Raw genomic sequence first — 25617 nt, forward strand, 5'->3', positions numbered from 1 at the left:
AGCCCCTCATATGGAGGCTGCACGGCGGCTGCGCAGCAGGAGCGCCTCTGGCGCACGAAGGCACGCCAAAGGCAAGCCCGTCTGCGCCCGTACGTGCCTGGACCGCGCCCAGCGCCAGAACCCCTGGCCCCCGCCAAATCCAGGAAACCCGACTGAGATACGACACCGCCACCCTCAACGCACTCAACACCGGACGAGCACCTGCCTGCTACCGAGCTACCCCGAAGCACACCCACGAACCCTTCACCTGCCAAGCCTGCAAACTCACCTGCCTCCGAACCTGCACCCCGCATCAAGCAACAACAACAACCACCACCTCAAGTGCATCCTACTCAACACCCGCTCCATCCACAAGCACTCCGTCGAACTCTGGGACCTCCTCGATACAACAGCACCGGACGTCGCCTTCCTCACGGAAACTTGGATGAACGCCTCCTCAGCCCCCCGACATCGCCGTAGCCATCCCGGACGGCTACAAGATCACCCGCAAGGACCGCATCAACCAAACCGGAGGAGGAATCGCCATCATCTACAGGAACACCATCAGCGTCACAACCAACACCGCAGTCACCCTCACCGCCGCCGAACACCTACGCTTCCAGATCCACACTGACCCCAAGACCACCCTCAGAGGAACCCTCATCTACAGACCCTCGGGCCCGCGCACACAATTCAGTGAAACCATCGCCGACTTCATCAGCCCGCATGCCCTCGCCTCATCAGAATACATCCTCCTAGGGGACCTGAACTTCCATCCGGAGAACAATAACGACAACAACACCACCGCCCTGCTCGACAACCTCGGACTCAAGCAACTGGTGGACACCCCCACCCACTACGCTGGCCACACGCTCGACCCCATCTTCTCCGCCAGTAACCACGTCTCCTTCAGCCACTCCACTGGACTACACTGGACCGACCACAGCTGCATCCATTTCACCTTCAAGAAGACTACATCCCACCACCGCCCACAACAGATCCCCCGCAGATGCTGGAGCAAAGTCACCACAGACCAGCTAACTACATCACTGAGCCAGAACCCACCAACCGACACCTCTGACACCAACAACGCAGCCCACAATCTCGCACAGTGGATCACCAACTGCGCCGACGCCCTTGCTCCACTGAAGAAATCCCCAGGCAAGGCCGGCAACAGGAAAACCACATGATTCACCAACTACCTCAAAGAATCAAAGAACTCCTGCCGAACTCTCGAGAAAATCTGGCGCCACGAACGGATGACAGAAAACATGACAGCTCTCAAGAACACCACTCGCGAACACCACCAGCTGATCCACACCACCAAAAGGACATCGTTCAAAGAGCGGCTGGACAACAACACCCACAACAGAAAGGAACTCTTCAGCATCGTAAAAGAGCTCTCCAACCCCAGCAGCAACGACATCACACCGTCGCAAGACCTCTGCAACTCCCTCGCTGCGTTCTTCCACCGCAAGATCGCCGATATACATGACAGCTTCGGCACCCAGACTCCGCCTCCAGCCACCAAACCAACGCCCCCCACCACCACCCTCAGCACCTGGACCCCCAGCACTGAAGACACCACCCACATCATGAACACCATCCACTCTGGCTCCCCCTCTGACCCATGCCCTCACCACATCTTCAAAAAAGCTGACACCATCATCGCACCCCACCTCCGGAACGTCAAACAACTCCCTCACGTCAGCCACCTTCCCAGAGAGCTGGAAGCACGCAGAGATCAACGCCCTTCTGAAGAAACCTACAGCGGACCCAAAAGACCTCAAGAACTTCCGCCCCATCTATCTTCTTCCCTTTCCGGCAAAAGTCATCGAGAAGATCGTCAATAAACAGCTGACTGCATTCCTCGAGGCAAACAACTCCCTCGACCCATCCCAGTCCAGATTTCGAGCCAACCACAGCACCGAGACCGCCCTCATCGTAGCCACCGACGACATCAGGACCCTGCTGGACAACAGGGAAACAACCGCTCTTATCCTCCTAGACCTCTCAGCCGCCTTTGATACCGTCTGCCACCGCACCCTAATAACCTGCCTCCACAACGCTGGGATCCAAGGAAAAGCCCTGGACTGGATCACCTCGTTCCACTCCGACAGAACTCAGAGAGTCCGCCTCCCTCCCTTCCGCTCCGCGGCCACCGAGATCATCTGCGGTGTACCCCAAGGCTCCTCGCTCAGCCCAACCCTCTTCAATATCTACATGAGCCCCCTCGCCGCCATCGCACGCAAACACAACCTCAACATCATCTCCTACGCCGACGACACCCAGCTGATACTCTCCCTCACCAAAGACCCAGCCACCGCCAAAACCAACCTCCAGGAAGGAATCAAAGACGTTGCGGAATGGATGAAGCTCAGTCGTCTGAAACTGAACTCAGACAAGACGGAAGTCCTCATCCTCGGTCAATCCCCATCCGCCTGGGACGACACCTGGTGGCCCACAGCGCTGGGCGCCGCACCAACACCCACGGACCACGCACGCAACCTGGGACTCATCCTGGACTCCTCCCTCACAATGACCAAACAAGTTCAACGCCATCTCATCCTCATGCTTAAACACCCTGCGTATGCTCCGGAAAATCTTCCGGTGGATCCCCACCGAAACCAGAAAGACGGTCACCCAGGCCCTCGTCACCAGCCGACTGGACTACGGAAACACCCTATATGCAGGAACCACAACCAAACTTCAGAAACGACTTCAGCGCATACAGAACGCCTCCGCATGACTCATCCTCGACATCCCACGCCACAGCCACATATCTGCCCACCTGAGTAACCTGCACTGGCTCCCCGTCAGCAAAAGGACCACGTTCAGGCTCCTCACCCACGCACACAAGGCGCTCCATGACATGGGCCCCGAATACCTCAACAACCGCCTCACGTTCTACACTCCGACCCGCCAGCTCCGCTCCGCCAGCCTCGCCCCACGGATTCGCAAAACCACCACCGGGAGATCGTTCTCCTACCTAGCCGCCAAGACATGAAACTCCCTCCCGCACACCTACGACTGACCCAGGACCATCTCACCTTCAGGAAACACCTCAAGACCTGGCTATTCGAGCAGTAGCAGACCCCTCCCCCCCCCCTCCCTCCAGCGCCTTGAGACCCTCACGGGTGAGTAGCGCGCTCTATAATATAAATGTATTGATTGATTGATTAAGAATGGACTTGCCAATGCTACCTGAGGTCGTAATTATTACAACACTAATAATATTAGTAGGTCATGATGATTTTCATTAATCTTAAATGGTTCTTATTACAGAAATGGTTGGCGACCTCTGCTCTAGAAGGTTTTCAGATATTGCTATCGCTGTAAACTCTTTAATTCAAGCATGAAGTGGACTCACAAGAAAAGATCAGATTGATCGGGCTGTTAATCTCACAAGTAGCTTAATTGATTTAACACTCTGAATGCTGTGGCAAGGTTTGTAATAGCCATCCAATATCACTAGCAGCAACGCACCTACAGATCCAAGAATATGCATAGGGATGAAGTACTTTGGAATAATAACATTACTTTGCTCAACATAGCACATTGCAATGAGAAACGCTACCAATAAGTACAATAAAGAATGCCATCAGGCCAAAGACTCTCTAGAGCACCCGTACTGACGAGACCACAGCGAATGAACCCTTCAAAAGGACAGGAAAACGAACTTGGGAAACAAGGTGGAAAAAACACATTTGCTCACAGAGGTCATGCTATACAGATTTTTACCCCTAGAGAAGATGGGTATTGCACTAGTACTTCTGTTCAAAACGTTTCTGGATGGCTCAGCAAAACAGGAGTCCTGCAAAAGCAACATGCCTTGAAGCATTTTCTTTAGCCAAAGGGTGACCAACAAGTTTACAGTTTTGGAGACCAAAGTGCTCAGAGAGGATGGCAGCAATTGACCTGGGGATGAAAATCTAAAAGTCCCCTGTGAAGGCAGACATAAAGTAATACTGGCAGAAATTTAAATTCACTCCAGCCTGCCAAATACAACCTTCTTGGGACTGACTGAATATGCTCACCTCTCATTATATAGAAAATAGTTTTTGACAACTTTCTCTTGGGAACCTGTAGGCTTTTCCAGTTGCTAAACAAATTGGCGCATACAACGTATTGCCAGAGTCTAGCCTTGAGATGATCAGATTCTAAATTACTCTGAAGTTGATGTTCAGATAAAAGGGTTGTGCTCCTAGTCAAACAAAAGGAACAAATTACAGCCTACTTATAATTTGACAGTCAATCAAACGAGCTTTATTCGGTTGTGCAAAGAAAAACAGCCATAAAAGCACAATATATTAACAATTAACAAGGTTAAAAGATTTCAGGGATATAAAAAAAAATCCTAAAAAAACCAAGTGGCTAGCAAGTTCATTTAAGCACGGTGCAAGTTACTCAATCTACCCCAAAGGAAACAATTTTCTTTAAAAAAATGATTTCTGCCAGCAGAAATTCAAGATGGAATACATGAAAATGCTGATTGCAATCATAAAGTGACAATAATCTTAAAAACTACAATTATCAAGTAATTTTTATTTTTTTTTTAAAAGGGAAAAAGGTGCAACAATTTTAGGACAAAGACAGGCGCTAAAAACATTCGCATGATTCACAAAAGCTTGTAAGAAAGAAAAAAAACACAGCCCGTGCTTAGTCAAGGTTCTGTCTGTGCCTAACAGTTTGTTTCAGGAATAAGGCTATGGATTTGGCGAGAGGTTCTGCATCTAGATGTTGGAGAGCAAGAAATGCAGGGCGGCACCTACGGAGACCCCAAATTTTTTAAATCGGAATAAGCCACCGTTTCCTCAAATCCTGATAGAATTTGCAGAATAGCGTGATATGAATTGTGGTTTGAGGGGAAGACTCATCGCAGGGGCAAACTTGCAAAGGTTTTTCCTAGGTGTTAATTTTGGGGAAGGTAACCAGATGATGGAAAATATTAAATCTAAATCTGGTTAGCAAGAACCTCTCGTAGCCCGAGAAATTGAAAGTAAGGCTGAATTGTCAGGGTTGTTTGGATCAGTAGAGAATGTTGAACAGTGGATTTGGAAGCTTCACCAGACAGTCTCAAGGACTCTAGATGAGCCAAACATACCTTTTTAAGCTGTTTTGTTGGTATTACAGCGATTAAAGTGGGAGAATAAAAATATTGTAGCATGCCAAGGTCGCTAAGGAATTTCTTAATATAATAAATCCATCCGATCTTATGTGCGTTATCTAGGGAAAGACAGTCCTCAATAAAGCCTTGAGAAAAGATGGTATCATTTGTTGACCAAATGAGATGCCATAGGAGGAGGGGTTGAATCCTAATCAGGTCTGTAAGATAGGGCAGACCTGCTTCCAAATGACAAGCATAGGTGGACGTGGCCCGCGGAACAGCTAACAAGAATCTCAGAAAAGTATTTTCTACCTTTTGCACCTCCGTGACCTTGGCAAATCCCCACAAACCAGCCCCATAAATGACACTACTGATGCATTTTGCCTTATAGATCTCTAAGAGTTCTACAGTAGGTTGCTGGCCTAGTTTATTTGCGAAGTTAGCCAAAGCAGCTGTAGTTCTCATAAAAGTGAGTTTTCTCGAATGAATAGCGTGTTTCCAAGAGCTTTTATGGTCAAATACGATGCCCAGGTATGGGTATGTAGTGGTGCTCTCTAATTTTTGGTTTTCAATAAAAATAGATTTTATGTCCTTAATCCTTGACCCGACAGACATTACGAAGGTTTTTTTGATGTTAATCTTCAGGTCAAGGTTGGCCATAAAGGTATAATATTTTACGAGAGCACGCTGTAATTCCATGGGGGTACGCGCTAAAATTACCGCGTCGTCCGCATAGAGGAGAGCCGGGATTGGGCGATTATTTATGGTGGGGAGGTCCTGGGAATCCGTTAACATGGCTTTTTCCAAGCCATTAGTGTAAAGATTAAATAAAAACGGGGACAGGACACACCCCTGTCTTACCCCCCGATCTACTCTGAACGATCTTGTTACCTCTCCCCCCAAGCCGTATCTAACTCTGGCTGTAGCATCTGAAAATAATTTACGTAATAGGGTTATGTGGGACGTCTCTACTCCCATCTCTGCTAGAATTGACCACAGCTTGGAATGGGCAACGCAATCAAAAGCTGCTGAAAGGTCAACGTAGGTCATATATAAGGCCCCCCCTTTTGCATCCACATATTTGCTTATTAATAAGGATAAATTGAGGGCTTGCTCTGTAGTACCCAAGCCCTCTCGGAACCCAAATTGAAGGTCAGACAAAACTTTATTATCGGATACCCATTGCTGAAGGCGCCCCAGAATACCGCGGCCAAATAATTTACCCAAAGAGTCCAGCAAGGAAATGGGCCGGTAACAGGATGGCGATTGACGGTCCCCTTTTTTTAAAATATGGGGACAAGAATTGATCTGGACCAAGAGTCAAGAAGGCCCGGAGCACAAGATGCATGGAAAAACCTAGTTAATATTGGCAACCATAAATCCGTGGTGAATTTAAATAAGTCAATTGGGACCCCGTCGGGGCCCGGCGCTTTACCATTTTTACTGGCCATTAAAGCGGACCCCACCTCCTCATAAGATATATTGATAGGCAGAGGGAAAGTTGAAGTACTTGACCCCAGTAAGGTTAAATCTATTACGTTTGGGGGAAAGCTAAAAATGTGCTCAAAATGATCGACCCATAAATGTTCGTCAATTGCAACATCAATACTAGGGTTAGCCGATGTATCTGTTAAAAATGGGGACTTCACAACCTTCCAAAAAGCAGCGCTATCCTTAAAGATGCAGGATTTATCCAGTTGGTCCCATAGATCTTTTTTTAGGTTATTCTTCCTGTGTTTTAAAGCTTGACTATAATTTTTCCTGGCGGTAGAGATTTCCTTTGTGTTTCTAACCTTTTTATGGAGGGCAGCTTTAAGATTTTGATGTTCCTTCGAACATGAGGTATCAAACCATCTTCTAGCTTTATTTTTACTATTTTTGATTTTAACAAATAAAATATCCTTAATTGCGGCTAGAAGTACTGCAAAGTTTTCCATGATTCCCTCGTTCGAAGTAACTGGGTCGAGACACTTATCAATCACTGGTCTTAAACTTTTAACCAGGATCGTTGTGATAGTCGTCTGGTCCACTTTTTCCCACCTTAATGAATAACCATTTAACCTATCTAGTGTTAAGTTGTTTTGAGATAAAGTTGACCTGATGTTAAACCTCTCAGATGGCTTGGTGATATTTAGAGTGGTACTGATTGGAAAATGGTCGCTGATGGCAATGTCATGGGTATTACAGGTATGTAACAGTTTACCCGCAGCCGCGGAGAAAAAATAAAATCAATTGTACTTTGCTTGCCTCTACCATGAAAAGTAGGCACAACAGGGATAGGAGGGTTCACCAAGTCATTGACAAGGGCAAAATCTAGGCCGAACAAGGTTTCATTCAAGGAATGCCCAGCCAGAGTATGCGAAAAATGGGTTACTGGGTCGCCATGTTCGTCCACGATACCACAAACATTATTTCCACTCCGAGTACATAGATTTTGGTTGAAGTCCCCACCCCATATTAGAACCAGCTCCTTGTGAGCCTTCCTTGATAGTTCTAGGAGGGAGACGTGTATCTCCTTGGTCACCTTCAGTAGGCCGTCCACAGGGAGATTGTTATAGAAATTCACAATTACAAGGGCCTTAGTATTGTTCTGATGGAAAACAAGTATTTGGAAGTTTAAATCCGATTTTAAACAGACTATAGTTTTAAATTGTAGAATATTAGATACAAACATAGTCAGGCCACCTTTTGCTCTACCAAAGGGAGAAGGTGAAGCTGGGGAGAAAAACGTTTTATAACCCTCCACGTGCAATTCGGAGGGTGCCCAAGTTTCCTGCAAGCATAAGATGCCAAAATTGCGGACGAAATCAAGCCAAATATCATTTGTGACCTTGGCACGCAAGCCCGCCACGTACCAAAATAATATTTTCGAGGATGGGTCCTCTTTTTTTATTGTGAGTCTAGGGGACCTTCCCATGAATTTGACAGTCAATATAGCTTTGTAGTCAAACGCATAACTAAGTTTTTAAAATATACGAACCGCAGTAGAACACGGCCACAATTAAGAGCTGAATGGTACTCTGATAAGCCTTGTGTTCTTTAAATCAACTGAGTGAAAGTGAAGGGGATCCACAGGTGTTTGATTTTCATGTACCATCTGTCCCAAAGCCTCAGCGGTTCTTAATATCCATCAGTGTTACAATTCTTCGCCATAAAGCTACAAGTCATTCTTAAACTGTGAATAATCACCAACTTAATATGTTTACGTACCTGTACGTTTTTATTACATCTATACAGAGCCAGGGAACACTCTTGTTTCACTACCTAGTGCTAGGTTGGTTTACTAATTTGTGTTACCATTTTCTTCATTGAGCCTTGACTGATCCTACTAATCTGATTGCCAAGTCCAACTACATAGTCAAATATTGAATGTGAGCAAGCACAACTAAGGGGTACCATGAGCACAGTTCCCTGTAGACTGCATGCTTGGGCTGCCACCCATCTTTCCTCTTCATGCTGCGCAGAAATTTGTAGCGTGCGCACTTCATCTACAAAATTAAAAATGCCTTTGTTTGTTCATATGTGTAAATCTTTCCTCAGCTTTCACTTTATTTCAACTGTGATAAAAGAAGGACTGAAATAAAGTACAGGAACAGAAGGTAGCATAGCTAGTTTAAAAAGCCTTGCAAGGTAAAATCGGTTTTAATTTCTAAAATTAACAGTAAAATGTTCCTGGCTGCTTTGGAAGGAAGGAGTTTGACATGAAAGCAGTTTCTTTCTAACAAACAAACAAAATTTTGTAGCAAATGTGAACTTAATACATGTACATGTTTTATAACGACTCACTCTAGTGACAGTTCATTTCGAATATGTGTCAATTGAGGCCAAGGAAGGGGAGGTGATTTTCCAAGGATCATGCAATGTGGTGAAGAGGAGATATCTAACTTAAAAACACAAATCAATTGGAAAACATCACGTGCAGACAAAAGGGGCAGCGAGAATGAGTCTTCAATTTTTGGCATTACAGTTGGATTTGTATTTTGTGTGTTTTTCTCTTATTGTTTTAAATTATTTCTCCGACTGCCCGAAGAGCAGCCGTTGTCTTTGAGCTAGGGGGCACTTTATGAATGACCGAAATAAATGCAATGACGTGTGTCAGATGCTTTGGCATTTACGGGTCTATGGATGTCTTTACAGATGAAATGTGTGCTGCTGCCTGGGTCAGACTACTTCCGCTTTACATGTTTGTCAGCATTATGTGTGTCTGAATGTGAGATATATATATATATCTATGCATTGATGGTAGTAGGAACCGAGGCAGTAGAAAAAAAAGAAAGCAGGATCTCGTAACATTAAGGATATACCTGCTGTAATCACTGCACACATGCATTTCACCCCTGGCACTCTATGCACAATGGCAAGGACTGAGACGGAGATAAACACAAATGGGCAGATTTACAAAGTTTGGGACCAATGTTCTGCAACAACCAAAGTTTATTTCTGTGCTGCATCAAATTTAAGAGAAAAACAGCACCATATCTACTAAGATAAGGCACTGTTTTTCTCTTAGCCAATGCTGGTGCATTTTGTGCAAACACACCCCCTTGCACCAAAGTGCAAGGGTTGGTGCATACTGTCAAGCATAGGTTTTGGACAGGAAGTGAACTATCAATACACAACTATCAGTACAAAAACTATGCTTTAATACATTTCCCACTTTCTAGTGTGGTGTACGGTGCACCACCCATGCAAAGTTGGAAAAATGTGGATACTTCCAAGGGTTGCTCCACAGTTAGGCCAGCCTCGAGGAGGTGTAATGTTTTGGTGCAAATCCAGATCTAAATACATTACCGGACAGTAATTTACAGGAAAACATGTGGGTGGCTGCATGAGAACGCGATGTACCAGCCATGAAAGGCAACCTTAAAGAAAAGTAATGCACAGCACCACTTTGTGTTACATTAAGCAAGTTTCCTAAGATGAGCAACATAAATCCCAACGCTACACTTTACGTGAAGGCTCCATCACTTTTGTGATACAAAGTCCAACACTTTGCACTGGGTTTATGTCCCTTTTCTGCAAAGCTGTCTCAAAGAGTTAGCAAATATCCTAAATAGGGAATACTTTATAAGAAAGGGAAAAGACAGACAGGTGGAAGCCAAAAATAAAAGTATGATAGAGATAAAGAAAACTGGAGGGTGAAATACAAACAATAAGGGAGAAAAATATGGGACACAGAATGTTGAGCCAAAGGGTAGGATAGGAAATTGAGGAAAGTGAACGCAAAACAGATGAAGAGCAATATGGAGAGATCTGAAAAAGATGAGAAAGAAAGATAAGCAGAGACAGAAGGCATTCTTTAAATAGAAGTCCTAAATAACGGAGCACTATCAAGACCACTTTTGTTCCCGAAGGGAACGAAACCAGAATGCCTGCTGCTTCCCCTTCTTTTCGCCTTGATGATTGAGCCCCTACCAGGAATAGTTAGATGTGATGCCCCATTCTGGGATTGCCTTGGGCTGGTGGAGGGAAAGATAGAATAGCCTTATACGCAGATGATGTTCTATTGTGCCTCACCTGTCCCCGGGACTCTGGGCCATGCGCACTCCACATTCCGCATTCCCAGACAACCAAGTCCTCCCTATACAAGGAATATAGGGAAGCCTCAGGGGTCCAGACCAACTGGTCTAAGACTTTATTGATTCACCTTTGAGGAGATGCACAGGTTAACTCCTGGTGAGAATCTATCCCAATGAGACTGCTTAGTTTTCAATACCTGGGAGTCTATAGGTCTGAAACCAGGCCCGATATGGAACCTTAACCGGAGGCCACGGGTAATGCACATTAAAGGAATCTTTCAGTAACCGGCGGCCCACCTACTTCAAATCCTCAGCAGAATCACCCTCTTTATAATGAAGGTCCTGTCCTCATTTTCTCTGCGCCCAGCAGAGTTTCTCTGCTGACCCCCACCTCGTGATTTTGAGATCTGACTGCAACAAATCTATCTTTCCTATGGGCTAGGCACTCTCCAAGTACTGCTCTAGATAAACGTTGCCAGTCGGCGTACGATGGTGGGCTCGGCTAATGTCCAACTATTACTGAGCATCGCATTGATCAGTGATCAATGACTGGCTGAACAGGGGCTGAGGAGACTAGGCACACGAGGCTGAACTGTCTGTCGGTCCTGGGTCTAGACAGGATTTTCCACTTGTTGTACTGTGGATCCATAACTCATAACCTCCCAGCACTTACCAGAGTGCTCCTCCAGATCTGGAGGAGGGTGACACACTGATTTGCTGGGATAGAAAACCCACATAACTCACACCTCTCTAGAGGAGCACTTGGCTCCACCACGCCACCCAACTGAAGGGTTCACCAAATGGGATATGATTAGGATCACACTTAGGGGCATCTGGCAGGGAACAAAATGAAGTCATTTCAGGCCCTACAGTCCATTTTTTCCCTTTCCACTACACAGTTTCAGAAATACCTGCATCTCAGGCACGTACGCACAGCCCATTCCAGACATGCATAACCCACCAAAATTGAACACTTGAAGTCAAACTTCTGATGGGCCCATTGAGGAAGGGGGGAAACCGCTCAGATTTACATGTCATTAATCCTTAATGCTACCGACAAGTTTACACAACTTTAAACACAAATAGGAGGAAAGGGTGGTCATATTTAATGAGGTAGACTAGAGCGATGCCTGAATGGCTTCCCAGACCCTCGCCATCTCATCACAGCTGCGCTTGCTCCAACTAAACTACTTACATAGTACACGCCCCGCAGTCTCTGGCAAGCTTGTAGCACACCATCACCCACTTGTTTCCAGTGCTCCACAATGGACGCTGACTTATCGCGTGATCTGGGCCTGTCCCATAATGACATACTGAGAACTCCATTGAACTGAAACTGTTCTGGGTTCCCCAACCGCCCTCGTGCTGACCCCCAGGATTGCGCTCTTGGGGATTATGGAGGATGTGGGCAGCAAATGGGCTGAGCGAACACAGGTGGTCTTGGCCATGCTACTGGTGAAAAGAGAAATCGCCTGATGTTGGATGGACAGCCTCCTACCCAAATTGTAGGACTAAACGTCGGCCATAGACTGGTGTGTGAAAATGGGGGACCAGAATTAGAGCCAGAGGCAGCCCAAGTAAACATGTGAAAGATGGTGGGAGAATTCTGGATTGCTTAGGGGTTCCACAGACTTGTGAGGGGTCCTCGTGTGTAACTCACAGCGTGTGCAGTCTTCTCCTGAAAAACAATAAGCTTGTTAGAAAAAGAATCCTTAAATGAATCTCAGTGGTGTAAAATGTCTACATCCCGACACCCAGGAGATATTGTATGGGGTCAAGGAAAACAAGTTTTCATGTTTATTTTGTCCTTTGGACAAGTAGGCCCAACACCCTGCAGCACAAACCCTTTGACTGTCTGTTTACTGTACCACATTATGAATCAAGAAAGAGCACTGTCTTCATTTAAGTTAATATGTGTGTTTATATGTTAATGCTGTTTGAACCTTTATCTATTGTTCATTGATGCAAAGCCTTTATTATTAGAGTGAGCACTCTAAGGAAAAGTTTTATGCTCAGACTGCACTACTGACAGTGGTTCAATACAAATATTTGTACACGTTCGTAAAGTTTAACAATATAAGGATATGTACAATACTCCCAGAAGGCTTTCTGATTATATGCAAATATTAGCAGAAGCTTGAAAGCAAGAGTGATGATTCTTTGCTGTCAAAATATAATATTAACAAAAATGCAACTAGGAAAAAAAATTGGGCTAAACTACTGTGAAATTTTAAGTACCATTTCATAAAACGCATCATTTAGTAAAATGTATTGATGCATGCTAGTATTTCCCAAAAATATTCCTAATAGAAAATCAGTGTAACCAGTTTCAACATGATTATGTACAAAACATGAAAATAAACATGCACTGGCAAAGCCAATAGGTCTGACATGGGTGGTCAGCCTTTTGTTTTCTTCAATGCATATCTTCGCTTGACATGGTTTTTGTAAAATGGCATTGTTCTGAGAGCTGCTGGCGAGTCCTCACCATTATAACGAACAAGGGTAAAAATATTTTTGGTCTCGAAAAGCTCACAGTGCTACAGTATCTCCTGGCACTGAATGAAACACTTATGTACTGATATGCTCCTTGGGAAAGAGCAGAATTCTGCCACTCAGAGTGAAGTCAGCCCATAGGTGGAGAGATGGAATTTTATTAAAAACAAAAGGTCTTGGTTAACACCAGACTTAATTAGGGGTCAACTCTTGCAGAAAATCACAAAAGTGCAGACATGGTGTATGTCCTTGCTTTGGTGCAGATTTACGGCTTTCATGAATTCACAATCATTTACAGAAACAGGCCAGGAAATATTTGAGAACTGCATTTTAGCACAAGCAAAATACGCATGCGTAGATAAGCTCATGCTCACGTGAAAACCTGTTTAGCATTTACAAGTTCAAATGTTGCTTTGGCCTCTTCGCCATTCCAGTTGCTAGGACTGTGCCTGCTCAGCCAAATGGGATATACTGTTCAGTGACAGAGTGCAAGAAAGAAAAACACCAGCATGAAGAGGAAATCACTAACCTACCTATTATACTAAAAATAATTTCCAAATCAGGGATGGGATTGCCAACTGGCTAACTTCTGTTTCCAAGAATGGAGAATGAACCAATGCTCCCACCCAGAACAACTCCTGGGCACTGTTCTCACACACCCATAGGTTGATCTATTACCCTGCCAACTTGCATGGGGTTTATTGTCTGATCTAGGCTTCATCTCAGACAGCTTTTTGCTGCACTAACCGTTGAGAGCATAAGGAAATCATGACCCTGCTCCCATTTCTGCCTACGCAAGTGTTTAGGACTACCTCAAAAAGCCAGTGAAATGCAGTTTTAAATACAAAACATGCCACAATTCTTCAAATTTTTACCATAAGGTATATCAATCAAATCCTCTTTTAAGCTAAATTTGTATACTAATAATTTATGATCAATGCTTCCTGCTAAATGTTACTTTCCTTTCAAACAAATTAAGCGACAATGCTCAAACGAACTGTAATATTGTATTGTTTCCCAAATCTTCCTGTTCAAGAGCCCAGAAAGAGCATAGTAAAATTGTCATTGTTTGCCCAGAGATGAGTATTCCAGTGTGCTTTACATTTTATGCTTCATCTCAGATTTCAAAGGGAACAAAATCCTGTAAAATTCTACCTACTGGCAACAAATATTCCTGTCTGCTATTCTGTGTAATGCACTATCTCCCAAAATACTCAGCGGAGTGATATTTATAATGAACAAGCATTGACAAAGTTAGGTCTGATGTTAGCTTTATACTGTATGGCATTGACAACGCTTGCTTATTAATATTTTTTATAAAACTTTATTACAGAGCCATCAAAAAAGGGCTGGCTATGTATGCACAAGAGCATGCAGAGGGGGCCATTTAATAACAAAGTATTAATTTTTTTATCAAAAGCCACTGATTGCCAACACACACACGTGCCAAACTCTAAACTGCAGACGTCCAATTGCTGAATGGGTGGCAACATTTTGCTTTTGCAGAACGCTGCCACCCACAGAGAAAGGAGCCAATGGACTAATTGCCCCTTGCTGTATGTATGCTTTAGTGAGGTGGAATAAAAAACTGGGAATGGTAGTAAAACACCCCAATGAATGAAGAGGGCTGACAAAGTCCTTGTAAATTATATATACACATTTACACACACATTTTGATTAAAATGAAAAGGACGTGTCTAACACCAGATCTAAAAATGAGCAAAAAAAAATATATGCGTACTTTAAAAATTGGTCCATGTTATACCATGTAACTGGTGGGGACCCAGATCTACAGACCCTTTTAATGTTGTTAAATCTTGGAGATTGGGGGGTATATCCTTTAAAGAAAAATACTCCTGACTACGGGCCTGGTGTTGCACACCGCTGAGAAAAGAGCTCTCACAAATATTCTGTTGCGTCACAGAGACAAAAAAAAAAAAATTAGAGGGAACACTGCCCATGACTGTACCGTGTAGTCGTGAGAGTGTCTGGCTCATAGCCAAGTGTAATCACTTCTACAGAGAACGAAAACGCGGAAAGACGACTAATTGAAAGCAGGTTCAATAGACACTAAAAGTGGTAACAGGGACCAACACCGTCCTAGTACTTCTTGAACCAGCAGCGAAACTGATGCAGAAAGGAAACTGACACAGTTAGTGAGACGTGACAGCACAGATGTGAAACTATGCCAGTTCAAGGAGCTGCAATAAGGATAGGACTTGTGACAGGGAGAGGCAACTAAGGGTCACAATCGCGTCCAGGAAGCAAAAGGAGACTTTTGAGTGTGCATTACGACTGTAACGAGGCTCACCAAGGTACACTGACAGAACACCATCGACGCGATAGAGCACTGCTGCAGTGGCTATGGCTGCAGCTGCCACGGTAACAGGCACAGTGGTCTGTGACAAGGGTTAGGTCATGAATACGGCACTGGGCACTTACACTGGGCAACAATACAAACACATATAAAAAAAATATGTATCAGAAACAGTCACTGCATTCGTTCATTTAAAAGGCAAGGGCAACAACGGCCAATGGGCTTGTGGACAATGACAAGCACCTGCCATGTGCGTCCAGCTGCGGATTATAACCCCTTTGTCGCACGTCACCCCCTCTCCAACGTACAGGGCCTTCTCTAGGGAGGGTCCCGCTACACCGGCCTGTAAGTATATCTCAAATCAGTTGCCTCACGGAAGACTGGTGCACCAATTATTGGTACCTTTCCCTAGCATCCCCCTCAATGTTTGTCCCAAGCCATCGGGTACGCGCTGCCCCTCTCCCCCGCAGAGACCCCACACCCACCTGCACTGACGGCCATCTTGTCCAGAACAAGAGCCGCGCCGGTGATCGAGCGCACGCACGTGACGTCAACACGACGTGAACCAGCAGCTCCGCAGCGCGGGCCGCGATGTCTGGTTCAGGGCTCCGCCTACCAACCTCATTTCCGCCTCTACTGCCATGCCGTCACAGTCAGTCAGAGTTGGCGACTCTCCGGTGCTGTCACACTTGGTTTCGGATCTCATCTGACAGCTTTGGGGAAAGCTGTGCCAGGGGTCTGTCTGGTTCACGTAGCTCCAAGAGTTAAAGCATGAACAAAGCCATCAAAAGATGTCAATCGCACAACAAAAATTTAATGAAAAAATATGATAAAGACTTTTAAAACAAAATAGTTTTCGACATACATTTAAACGTATATCACTGAATTTAGTGACATTTATTAATAGTAATATTAAAAAAAAATTAAAACATGAGTATGGTCTTTTGTATAAGATCAAGTGTAGGAATACCTTACGCCTGGATAATGATGCCATGAGTTACACTAAATGTGTTAGTGTTGTGTCCTAGCATCTATCATCAATATTGGCACCCCCAAAGTTCCCGCAGAATCCTGCGGAACCTACAATGTTGTGGGATGATTGGTTAGTGCCAATATCGGCAACACACCCCACCCGCAAACACAGCAATACCGTAATAAAGAACACAAAAGACACATTGGTTGTTGGAGAAAACATTACTGCAGGTTTATGTTGCATAACAAATATGCCAACATGGTGGGTCAACTTACGGGCGATCCAAGGGCAGGCAGCAGTGACACCCTGCCCCTAAGCTGTCCTGCCCACCTGAAGAGCCAAATCGGTGCTACTATTTTAGGGGATTACCTGTGGACCACTAGTCCACCCATTTACTCACGCCCCTTGAGGCAAGCCCCCGGTTGCTCAGGTTTACAACCACCTGAAGGATTAACAGGGTGCCTTCATTCCTCCAGGGTCCTGCTGTAAAGACTTCCTGTTTTTTTTTGGCATTTTCACCCTTCTTGTGCTCCTGAAGAGGGTACCCTTATGTACCATTCAGCCTCTGGATCGTCCTGGAACTCCGCCGTAGCTCTGGGTGTGGCACCCGTCACACCCAGGGCCCCCCACCAAGGCAGGCAGTCTTACTTACATCCTTCTGATCTAGGGCATCACCCAGGTCCAACAGAAACAGGCCCATGTCTACTCTAGACAAGTGGACCCCATCCACATCAAAACATCCTGTGGTCTTGGCATGCAAGAGACAGTGTCTGATAAAACCAAAACCCCTCTGTTCTGTAAATTTGCACATGGTGCTGTTTACCCTCTTGTGAGAAATTTCAATGGCATTTCCAGACCTGGCCCATGCCAAACTAACCGTGGAGTGATCTCGGACCACCATAACTCACATGCGCCTAATTGGTTGCTTAACTTACACATTGTGGATTTCATTGTTTGCAGCAGAACCTTTCTACTCATGAAAGTCAAGTCATTGCCTCCCAGGTGGATGACCAAGATGTTAAGAGGGGATACGCCTCCTGATAGTCTGTGCCGCAGCTTCTTCAACAAGCTGTCCCATCGCATGCCTGGGATCCCCAACCAGACTAACTCAGTCAGTCCCCTGCTTAGTTTGATCGTATTAAACTTGTGGTATCTACACACTTTCTTTTCCTTCTCTGACTGTACCATGAAAGCAGTTTGCAGCACCAGTCCCAGTATTGAAATCAAATGACAACTGACACAGTAATTGTCTGGGCATGAACTCACTCCCCTTCGATCTCTATCGCTGGGATGCCTGACTTTTTTTTTGTGCTTAGATGCAGGATCCCGTTACCCATACTCAGTGGCAGCTCCTCAAGGGAGTGCTGCGGGGCAGTGGGGCGGGGGAGGGACAGGGTGGGGGGGTAGTAAACTCCGGCTTACGGCCGAACGGAGGTAAGTAAGTAAATAAATAAAACGAATAACATTGCGCGTGCTGCATTGCAACCCGCCTAGCTGCAATGGCGATAAGGTGGATGGAATTTAAGTTAACTAAAGCAACCTGTAACATACACTCGTTACAGAGCACATATTCTGTTGAAATGACCAATACATTTGCACAGACAGTTTTATGATTAAACAGTTGCGAACAAATGAATAATGTGTCAAATCCGGTTTGAGCGAATGTTTGTCTTATGTGCATTAGGCAGTAAATACCTTGAATAGTTTTGGCTGTGTTAAAATTGTTGCTTCCGTCACACCTCAGGATTACACAATTCTTAATCTTTTGCTTTCTTGACTCCTGTGTGTGCCCAGTCCATTCACAGATATTTTCTTACATTATCCAATTCTGACTGCAAAATAGAGGAGATAGTGTGATCTGGACTGCAATGACTATGCATCACTGAAGTCCATGGCAAGAAACACAGTAATTAATGATAAGAACCATTTTACTCAGCATAAGACTGCCAGTTGACCTAGCCATCCCCCGTCCTGTGCCCTTTGAAATCACCATCTATCCTTCCTGCGCAGTAGCATATGGCTAAAAACCTGGTGGGTACATCCATAGGCATGTTGGCACTGAAACAGGTGTTTGATACCCCACTCCATGATACTTATTTTAACGACCTGGGAAGGATGAATGGCTGAGAGAACCCAATGGGGTTTGATCCATTACCAAGAGGTCGAACCCAGGCCCCTGCAGTGGAAGCTGTAGTCCACTGAGCCACCAGACCCAGCAGATAAATGGGTCCTGATCGGCTGCCAGTAAAACCTGTGTTGGTTAACAGTTCAGAGCAACAGTCCTTGTTTTCAGTATTTTATACACTATAGAGGCTCCAGTTCGTATAACGTCTGTGTCAATGTCATGCCAAGGCCTATCCAACAGCCTGTTCTACATTGGCGATTATCCCTCTATGATGTATGATGGCTCAACTTTAGCTGAGCTTAGAAATCTGCGACATTAAGCAAAGAGTGTCCTTATGTAATTGCCATGTGTCACTCCTTTCGTACAGGAATTTTGCATGTTCATCTGTGGTGTTTTGCCCCCAATCTTCCCATGCTGCTTAACTACTAACAATGTGAGCAGTTAATGGGGGAATCTAATGGTTGCAACTTGTAATTCTACACCGCCACCTTAATGTGCCTCGTAGTAGGTAATTAATTTATATTTCTTCTCCCTGAAAAGATATAACAATCCGCTTCGCTCATGAAAAATAAATAAGCACACATTTTTAACCTAGAGAAAACCTCTAGACGTCTGTGAGGTGGGTCAGCTGGGCAACACAAGAAACAGGCAGTGAGCAAAGTTAGAATGGCTCTACTCAGCTAAAATGACCAGAAAGACCCACCGTACCTGCAGAGACACCTTTAGGGTCTGCTGACCTGCCCCAAAAACTGCTTCCCCCTGGTCCTGAACTGGGAACATTTTGCCTGAAGGTAACAACCCCCAAACTCACAATGAGACCCGCTGGCTAAAGCTGCAACTAAAAGCATTACAATCATTTGCCCAGGCCTGATGTAAGTACAGTTTTATTCCATTATACAGGCCTGGGTGATCATGAGGTTAGAGGAGTGGGGCTAATACCGCATTCAAAAACATACCTAGATGGTGGTGAGGTGAATGTGCCGCACTGCCCCCAATGTGCCTACCCCATGATAAGACATTTACCAGGTGCAAACACCTAGTGGGAAGAGGCAGGGACCGGCTGGGTGGAGTCTGTGATACCTAATGGAAGTTTATGGGGGACCACTTACATGACAAGGCCGCTAAATTTGCAGACACTCAGTTGTACTGCTACTCTTATATTGGCTCTGAGGTGAGGCAGCTAGGAACCAAGACATGTGCAATCTGCAAGAAATTAGGATGGCTTTAATCGACCATAATGCTCAGCGCACTGTCTGGCAGATGATACTATCTGAATCTGTAGCTTGTCCTTCCCACGAAGGAGGAGAGGTGGCAATGCAGGGGAGCTAGTGACAAGCCTAGTATTGTGATTGACATTGACTATGCCAAACATGACGTGTATTTATGCGCATCATCCCCCCGAAAGGCATTGAGGCGCTGAATAACAGAAGTTTGATACCCAGCTTAATGGTACTCATGTTATCAACCTCAGAAGGATGAAAGGCTGAATGGGCCTGACAGGATTCGAACCTTTGACCCAGAGGGAAAACCCAGTCCCGTACAGTGGATGCAATATTCCGCTAGCTACTTGATCCTTATCAGTATTCTATACAGGGAACAAATGCATGTTTAAAAAAAAAATATATTATTTCTAAAGCAAAGGATGGCCACACATGCAGCGCTCTATCGCTACCGCATAATAATTGTCTGCACTGGCAAGTTAAAAGGAAGTACCAGTGGGTATTGCCAGCAAAATGCTGTTGCGCTGTGCTATGTGAGGCTAACCTGGATGACGTGAAGTGCTCTTATTTTTTTTTTCTAAACCACTCCTATCACTCACCCAGGCAGTCACCTTATGCACGGTGTAGGACGGGCCCTCTAATGCAGTGGAAGATGCAGTCGTGAATTTGCATAACATGGTCAAGCATGTAGACTGAGACTGTCTTATAATAATTTCTAGAAGCAACACATCTAAAACCTGTTTGCGCGGTTATGCTGGAAGAAATTGTCGCATTACCGAACCCTACCTTTAAACGTATCTGAGCAATAAATCCGAGTCCCAAAGGCTATTTACTACAACCAACACAAGGAAGGAGTGGTCCAACCTAGCATTGTGGATAGCTATCTGAAGTTGACAATAGATAATGAAAGTGCGGAAAAAAACGTGCATGCACACAACAATGGGCCTGAATTTCTTTATATATGGAAAAAATTATGTTATTACAACTTTTCATATTTCTGGTTCACTATATTGTTGTGTTGATATATTTAAAAAAAAAATCTTTTTATTAATCTTGTTCGTCGACATGCAAATGTGAGACAGAGGAGACAGAGTACACATTACAGCAGATACACATGATGTAGATTCATGATACATTACACAGCGAGAACAATATCATGGGGTAGGGGATTCCTCCTGGCTGACACACATTGGGGGAGTACAGATGTCTCTACGGTAAATGTTCCAAGGACTCCATATCCGAGACCATTTTTTGGGACAGCCTCGGGCCACAAAAACCGTCTTCTCCCTGAACATGCACCAGTCTAGGTCTTTTTTCCATGCTTCGATCCTAAGTGGCTGCGAGGCACTCCACAATTGTGCTATGTTTCTTTTCGCTAACATGAGCCCCAGTGTAACCCATTGCTTGTTGTAAGTCGAGAGGTCTGTGGGCTCCCATACATTCAAAAGACATCGTCGGGCTTCCACGCGCAGGTCAAGTGCAAGTACTTCCCTAAAGGTGGTGTGTATGTCCCGCCAATATGGTTGTATGAGGTCACATTCCCACAGTGTGTGCATGAATGTACCCTCCCCTCCACACCGTCGCCTGCAATCACTCGTTTCTGCTCTACCCATTCGTACTAGGCCAGGCCCTGTGATATAAGTCCTGTGAAGAATTTTAAGTTGGACCAAACGCAGTCTAGCCTGTATAGCCACCACCCTCGGTGAAGATACTGCCTCCTGCCACTCCTCGTCATCCAGCTCAATACCATCCAATGCCCATTTTTCCCTGAGTGGCTGGAGGGAGTCTGCCATATTATTAATTAATTTCTCGTAAGTCAGGGAAATGATCTTTTCCGGCAAGTGGCCATCTAGCAGCCTATCTTCTAGTGGCGAGGCTTCTGGGGAGGAGGAGCCTCTCGGAAGCTATGATTCAATGGCATGGCGTATCTGAATATATCTGAAACATTCAGAGTCAGCTAGATCGAATTGCTGCTGAAGGGAGGCGAATGGTACCACTTCGCCCCTGACCCACAGGTCTCGAACATGTGAGATCCTGATAAGGTCCCATTTATAGAAGCCTTTAGTTCTCCACAGGTTCCCCAGCTTTTCGGAATCCCATAAGGGGGTAACTAGAGTTTCCGGTCCCATCCCAGGTGCCTATTAACAACGTGCCAGATATGTACTGAATGTTTGGTTGGTCCCGTCAACAAGTGTTTCCGAGGCCGGGAGTAAATTGGTCTGTTATAGTTCCCACCGGACAAGAGCCATCGATCCATTGCGTATCCCGGGTCGTCTGGGTGCCCGTAGGTGCCCTGGTTGATTGCTGCAAGATGTGTCGCCCAGTAGTACTTTCAGATATCTGGAAGGCTAATCCCCCATCATACCAATTCAGGGACAGTTTATTTAACTCTATGCGGGGCTTCCCATCCCGCAATAGATCCCGTTGTAGCCTCTCAATTTCCTTGAAATATGAAACCGGAACAGGATCTAGAGAATTCTGTAATGAATATAAGAAGCGCGGTAATACCATCATTTTAAAGAGGACTGCTTTGCCCAGTAGCGAGATTGGAAGCGCTTTCAAACTCGCAATGTCCCGTTTTAGTCTGTGAATGGGAGGAAGGATATTATGGTGGAAACTAAGTGACTGATTGAGGGAGATAAAAATGCCTAGGTATCTGAAACCCGTCGTACTGATATGGATTGGGCAATTCCTGGGACGGGAGGGTGGGTCCCCCTTCAAAACGTAAATGAGCGACTTACCCCAATTTATAGAAAACCCTGCACACCGCCCAAAGATTGCCAGCATGTCTAATACGGCTACGAGTGATGCTTTCGGGGAGGCCAGATAAATCAGTATATCGTCTGCGTAGAGTGAGATATAGTCCTCCCAGTCGGGGGACCAGCGTAATCCTCGTATGACATGATCTCTGCGTATCCAGGCAGCTAGGGGCTCTAAGGCCAGGGCGAACAGAAAAGGAGAAAGGGGGCATCCCTGACGGGTTCCCCGACTTAGTGGGAAGGTTGCCGATTTCTTATTATTAACCACGACCTGCCCCAGGGGTTCTGAGTAGAGGAGCCTGACCCATTGTATTAAATTTGGCCCAAACACAAATTTAATCAGAACAGCAAAGAGATATGGCCATTCAACAGTGTCGAAGGCCATCGTCACATCTAGGGACACTATTATTGCTGCCTCTTGTATTGCTGTTACTCTCCCTAACACACCATGCACTCTTCGCAGGTTCAGTGCAGTGTTCCGGTGTGGCATAAAGCCCGACTGGTCAGGGTGGACCAAGCCGCCGATCACCATCACCAGGTGGTTTGCCAGGAGTTTAGCTAGGATTTTAGGTTCTGCGTTGAGCAGGGAGTTAGGTCAGTAGGAGTCACAGTCCGTCCTTGGTTTGCCCTCCTTATGGATAGTGATTAGGCTAGCCACTCTATGGTCATACAGTAGCATTCCCCGCTCTTTTCTGTCTACGGACATAGCTCGGAGATATGGTGCTAGTTTATCAGGTCTCAGTTTATATAATTCGATTGGGATGCCGTTTGGCCCCAGGGCCTTGCCTAAGTGTAGTGATCTGATAGCTTGTGCAATTTCGCCGTTAGAAAAATCACTATCTAAAAAATGACGATCATCTTCCGTCAGGATGGGGAGTGCAAGGTCTTGTATCATAGATTGGGAGTCGCCTTCCGTATATATCTCACTGGTTTGGTAGACCTCCCGATAGTGGTCGGCAAACTGATTGGCTATGGCTTGTGGGGCGTGTATCGATGTGCCGTCAGAACCCCGCAGTTCCAGCACTATCCTACTGGCCCGTTCCTTTTTGTCGAGCCAGGCAATCAACTTCCCGGCCTTATCCCCCAGGTCGTATAGTCTGCCCAGCTTCTCTCTCCCCAGGAATCTAGCTCTGTTGGAGGCTAATGCTTTATATTCTTCCTGTTTGAGGTGTAAGGTGTGTAGAGCATCGTCAGCGATCTCTGACTCTAATTCTGCTTCCAGCCTCCTCTTCAGTGTCTACGATTTCCTTCTGTCTGTCTTTTTTTGCGCCTGCTGTTAGGGACAGAGCTTGTCCTCGTGTAACTGACTTGAAAGCTTCCCAGAGGGTCTGAGCCAAATCTACCGGACCTTCATTATCATGGAAGTAGTGGTCTATAGCTTGGAGCAACTCTTTCTGGATTTTTGGGTCACAGATTAATGGGTGCGATCATCCCCACCCTTGTGTGGTCTAGGACAATACGTGCCCACACCGGGGAGTGGTCGGCGATGCCTCTAGCAAGATGTTTAACCTCCTGAATATGGGCTACCTGATGTGCTGGCACTAAAAGATAGTCTATACATGACAGGCTGTGATGCGCCCCTGAGGGGAATGTGTATTGAGCTCTGTCGGGGTTGAACGTTCTCCACCCGTCTACTAGGTCCATCTGTAAGAGGTTCGAATCTCACGTGGTGGATGGCGGTCGAGGGAGCCCGACACTACAGCATTAATGTCCCCACCCAGGACCAGGAGGCCCTCTAGGAGGGAGAGAAGGATAGTACCTAGATCTTTAAAGGTTTCACTCTGTAGGCCAGGAGGCACGTATGTAGACATCAGAGTCAGTACTCTTCCCTCCCCGCGCCCAAAACACACACATATCGTCCCCGTTCATCTATCCATGTGGAGTCTACATAGAGGGTGAAGGAGTTCCTAAGCAGCATACAGACTCCTCGAGAGCCGGTTGTGAAGCCAGCGTGCGCTATCAATCTGTAGCCCCACCTGTTTAAAGCCCTACAGGAGTTACCCACTAAATGGGTCTCCTATAGTAGTACAACATCCGGAGTCTGTCTCCTAATATATTGCAGGATTACACTGCGTTTAATTTTATCCCCTAGCCCGTTTATATTCCAGTTTAGGATTTTGACACTTTCATCCCACTGTGTAGTCATGAGAGGTAGTATGGTTTCCCTTCTCCCCTGCTGCAAGGTCAAAACGATTTGTCGACATAATAACAACAACAATCAACAACTGTGTTACCCCAACCCAACCACCCCCTCCCTGCTTCCCTGCACTCTGGGCTCAAAACTGCCCATAGATAAACTCGCCCTAACAAGTTCACTAAGTGAAGAAAATTGAGGTAAGTGGTGCCCCATCCCCGGTTCCCCAATTATATCTATTACTGCAAAGTCCCCAATTGAGAGTAAGTTATAGGTACTAAGACTTTTGACCTTAGAGGGTGTTCCTTATCTGACAGTTCTAATTTTAGTCCCACATACCTGTTCCCTTTAGGGGATAGTGTCTCGTTTTCTGTGAGGACAGGCCCCTCACTTCCAATGCAGTGGTCCTGCGCGCAAGGCAGACTGAGGTCGTGGCTGGTAGAGGGTATCATATCCTTATCCTCTGTTTTCTAACCAGTCTGCCGCCGCCTCTGGGTGTTCAAAAAACCAAGCCCTCCCCTCCGCTTCCACCCTGAGCCGAGCGGGAAATAGCATGGCATATTTCAGGCCTTTGTCCCAGAGTTTCTTCTTGATAGTTACGAAGGACCTCCTCTGCCTCTGCACCAATTGGGTAAAGTCTGGAAAAAAGGTAATGTCCGCATTTTCGTACCGGAGTGGTGGGGCCACCCGGGCTGTCTGCAGAATCGCATCTCTGTCCCGAAAGTTAAGGACTCTCGCCAGCAGCAGACGAGGAGGAGCCTTAGGCTTCGGGCGGCCCCCAGGTATCCTGTGTGCCCTTTCTACTACGAAGAATTTACTCAGTCCTTTAGGCTGCAAGTGTGTGAGGATTAGGTCTTCCACGAAGAGGTCCGGCGAATGTCCCTCCAATTTCTCAGGAACTCCAAGGATACGGATGTTATTCCTTCTAAGTCGCCCTTCATAGTCATCCAGCTTCGTCTCCGGGAATTTCTGGAAGGTTTTCAGCTCC

At 45.7% G+C, this 25617-nt stretch overlaps 1 protein-coding gene across 3 annotated transcripts in view; it reads right to left on the reverse strand.

Annotated features, from left to right (window-relative positions):
- The window catches only part of UBE2V2 (ubiquitin conjugating enzyme E2 V2), a 144857-nt gene extending 128808 nt beyond the window's left edge, over positions 1–16049 (reverse strand). Inside the window, exon 1 of one of the 3 annotated variants that reach the window (XM_085605652.1) lies at positions 15904–16049. In XM_085605652.1, coding sequence (XP_085461778.1) covers positions 15904–15919 — 16 coding nt within the window. In that variant the 5' untranslated portion in view covers positions 15920–16049. Of the gene's footprint in view, positions 1–15661; positions 15684–15820; positions 15849–15903 lie in introns of those variants that run through there. The other 2 variants (XM_085605653.1, XM_085605654.1) reach the window with 2 other exon arrangements.
- Between the last annotated feature and the right edge of the window lie 9568 nt (positions 16050–25617).

Source organism: Triturus cristatus, chromosome 5_1, assembly GCF_964204655.1.
Source record: "Triturus cristatus chromosome 5_1, aTriCri1.1, whole genome shotgun sequence".
NCBI lineage: Eukaryota > Metazoa > Chordata > Amphibia > Caudata > Salamandridae > Triturus > Triturus cristatus.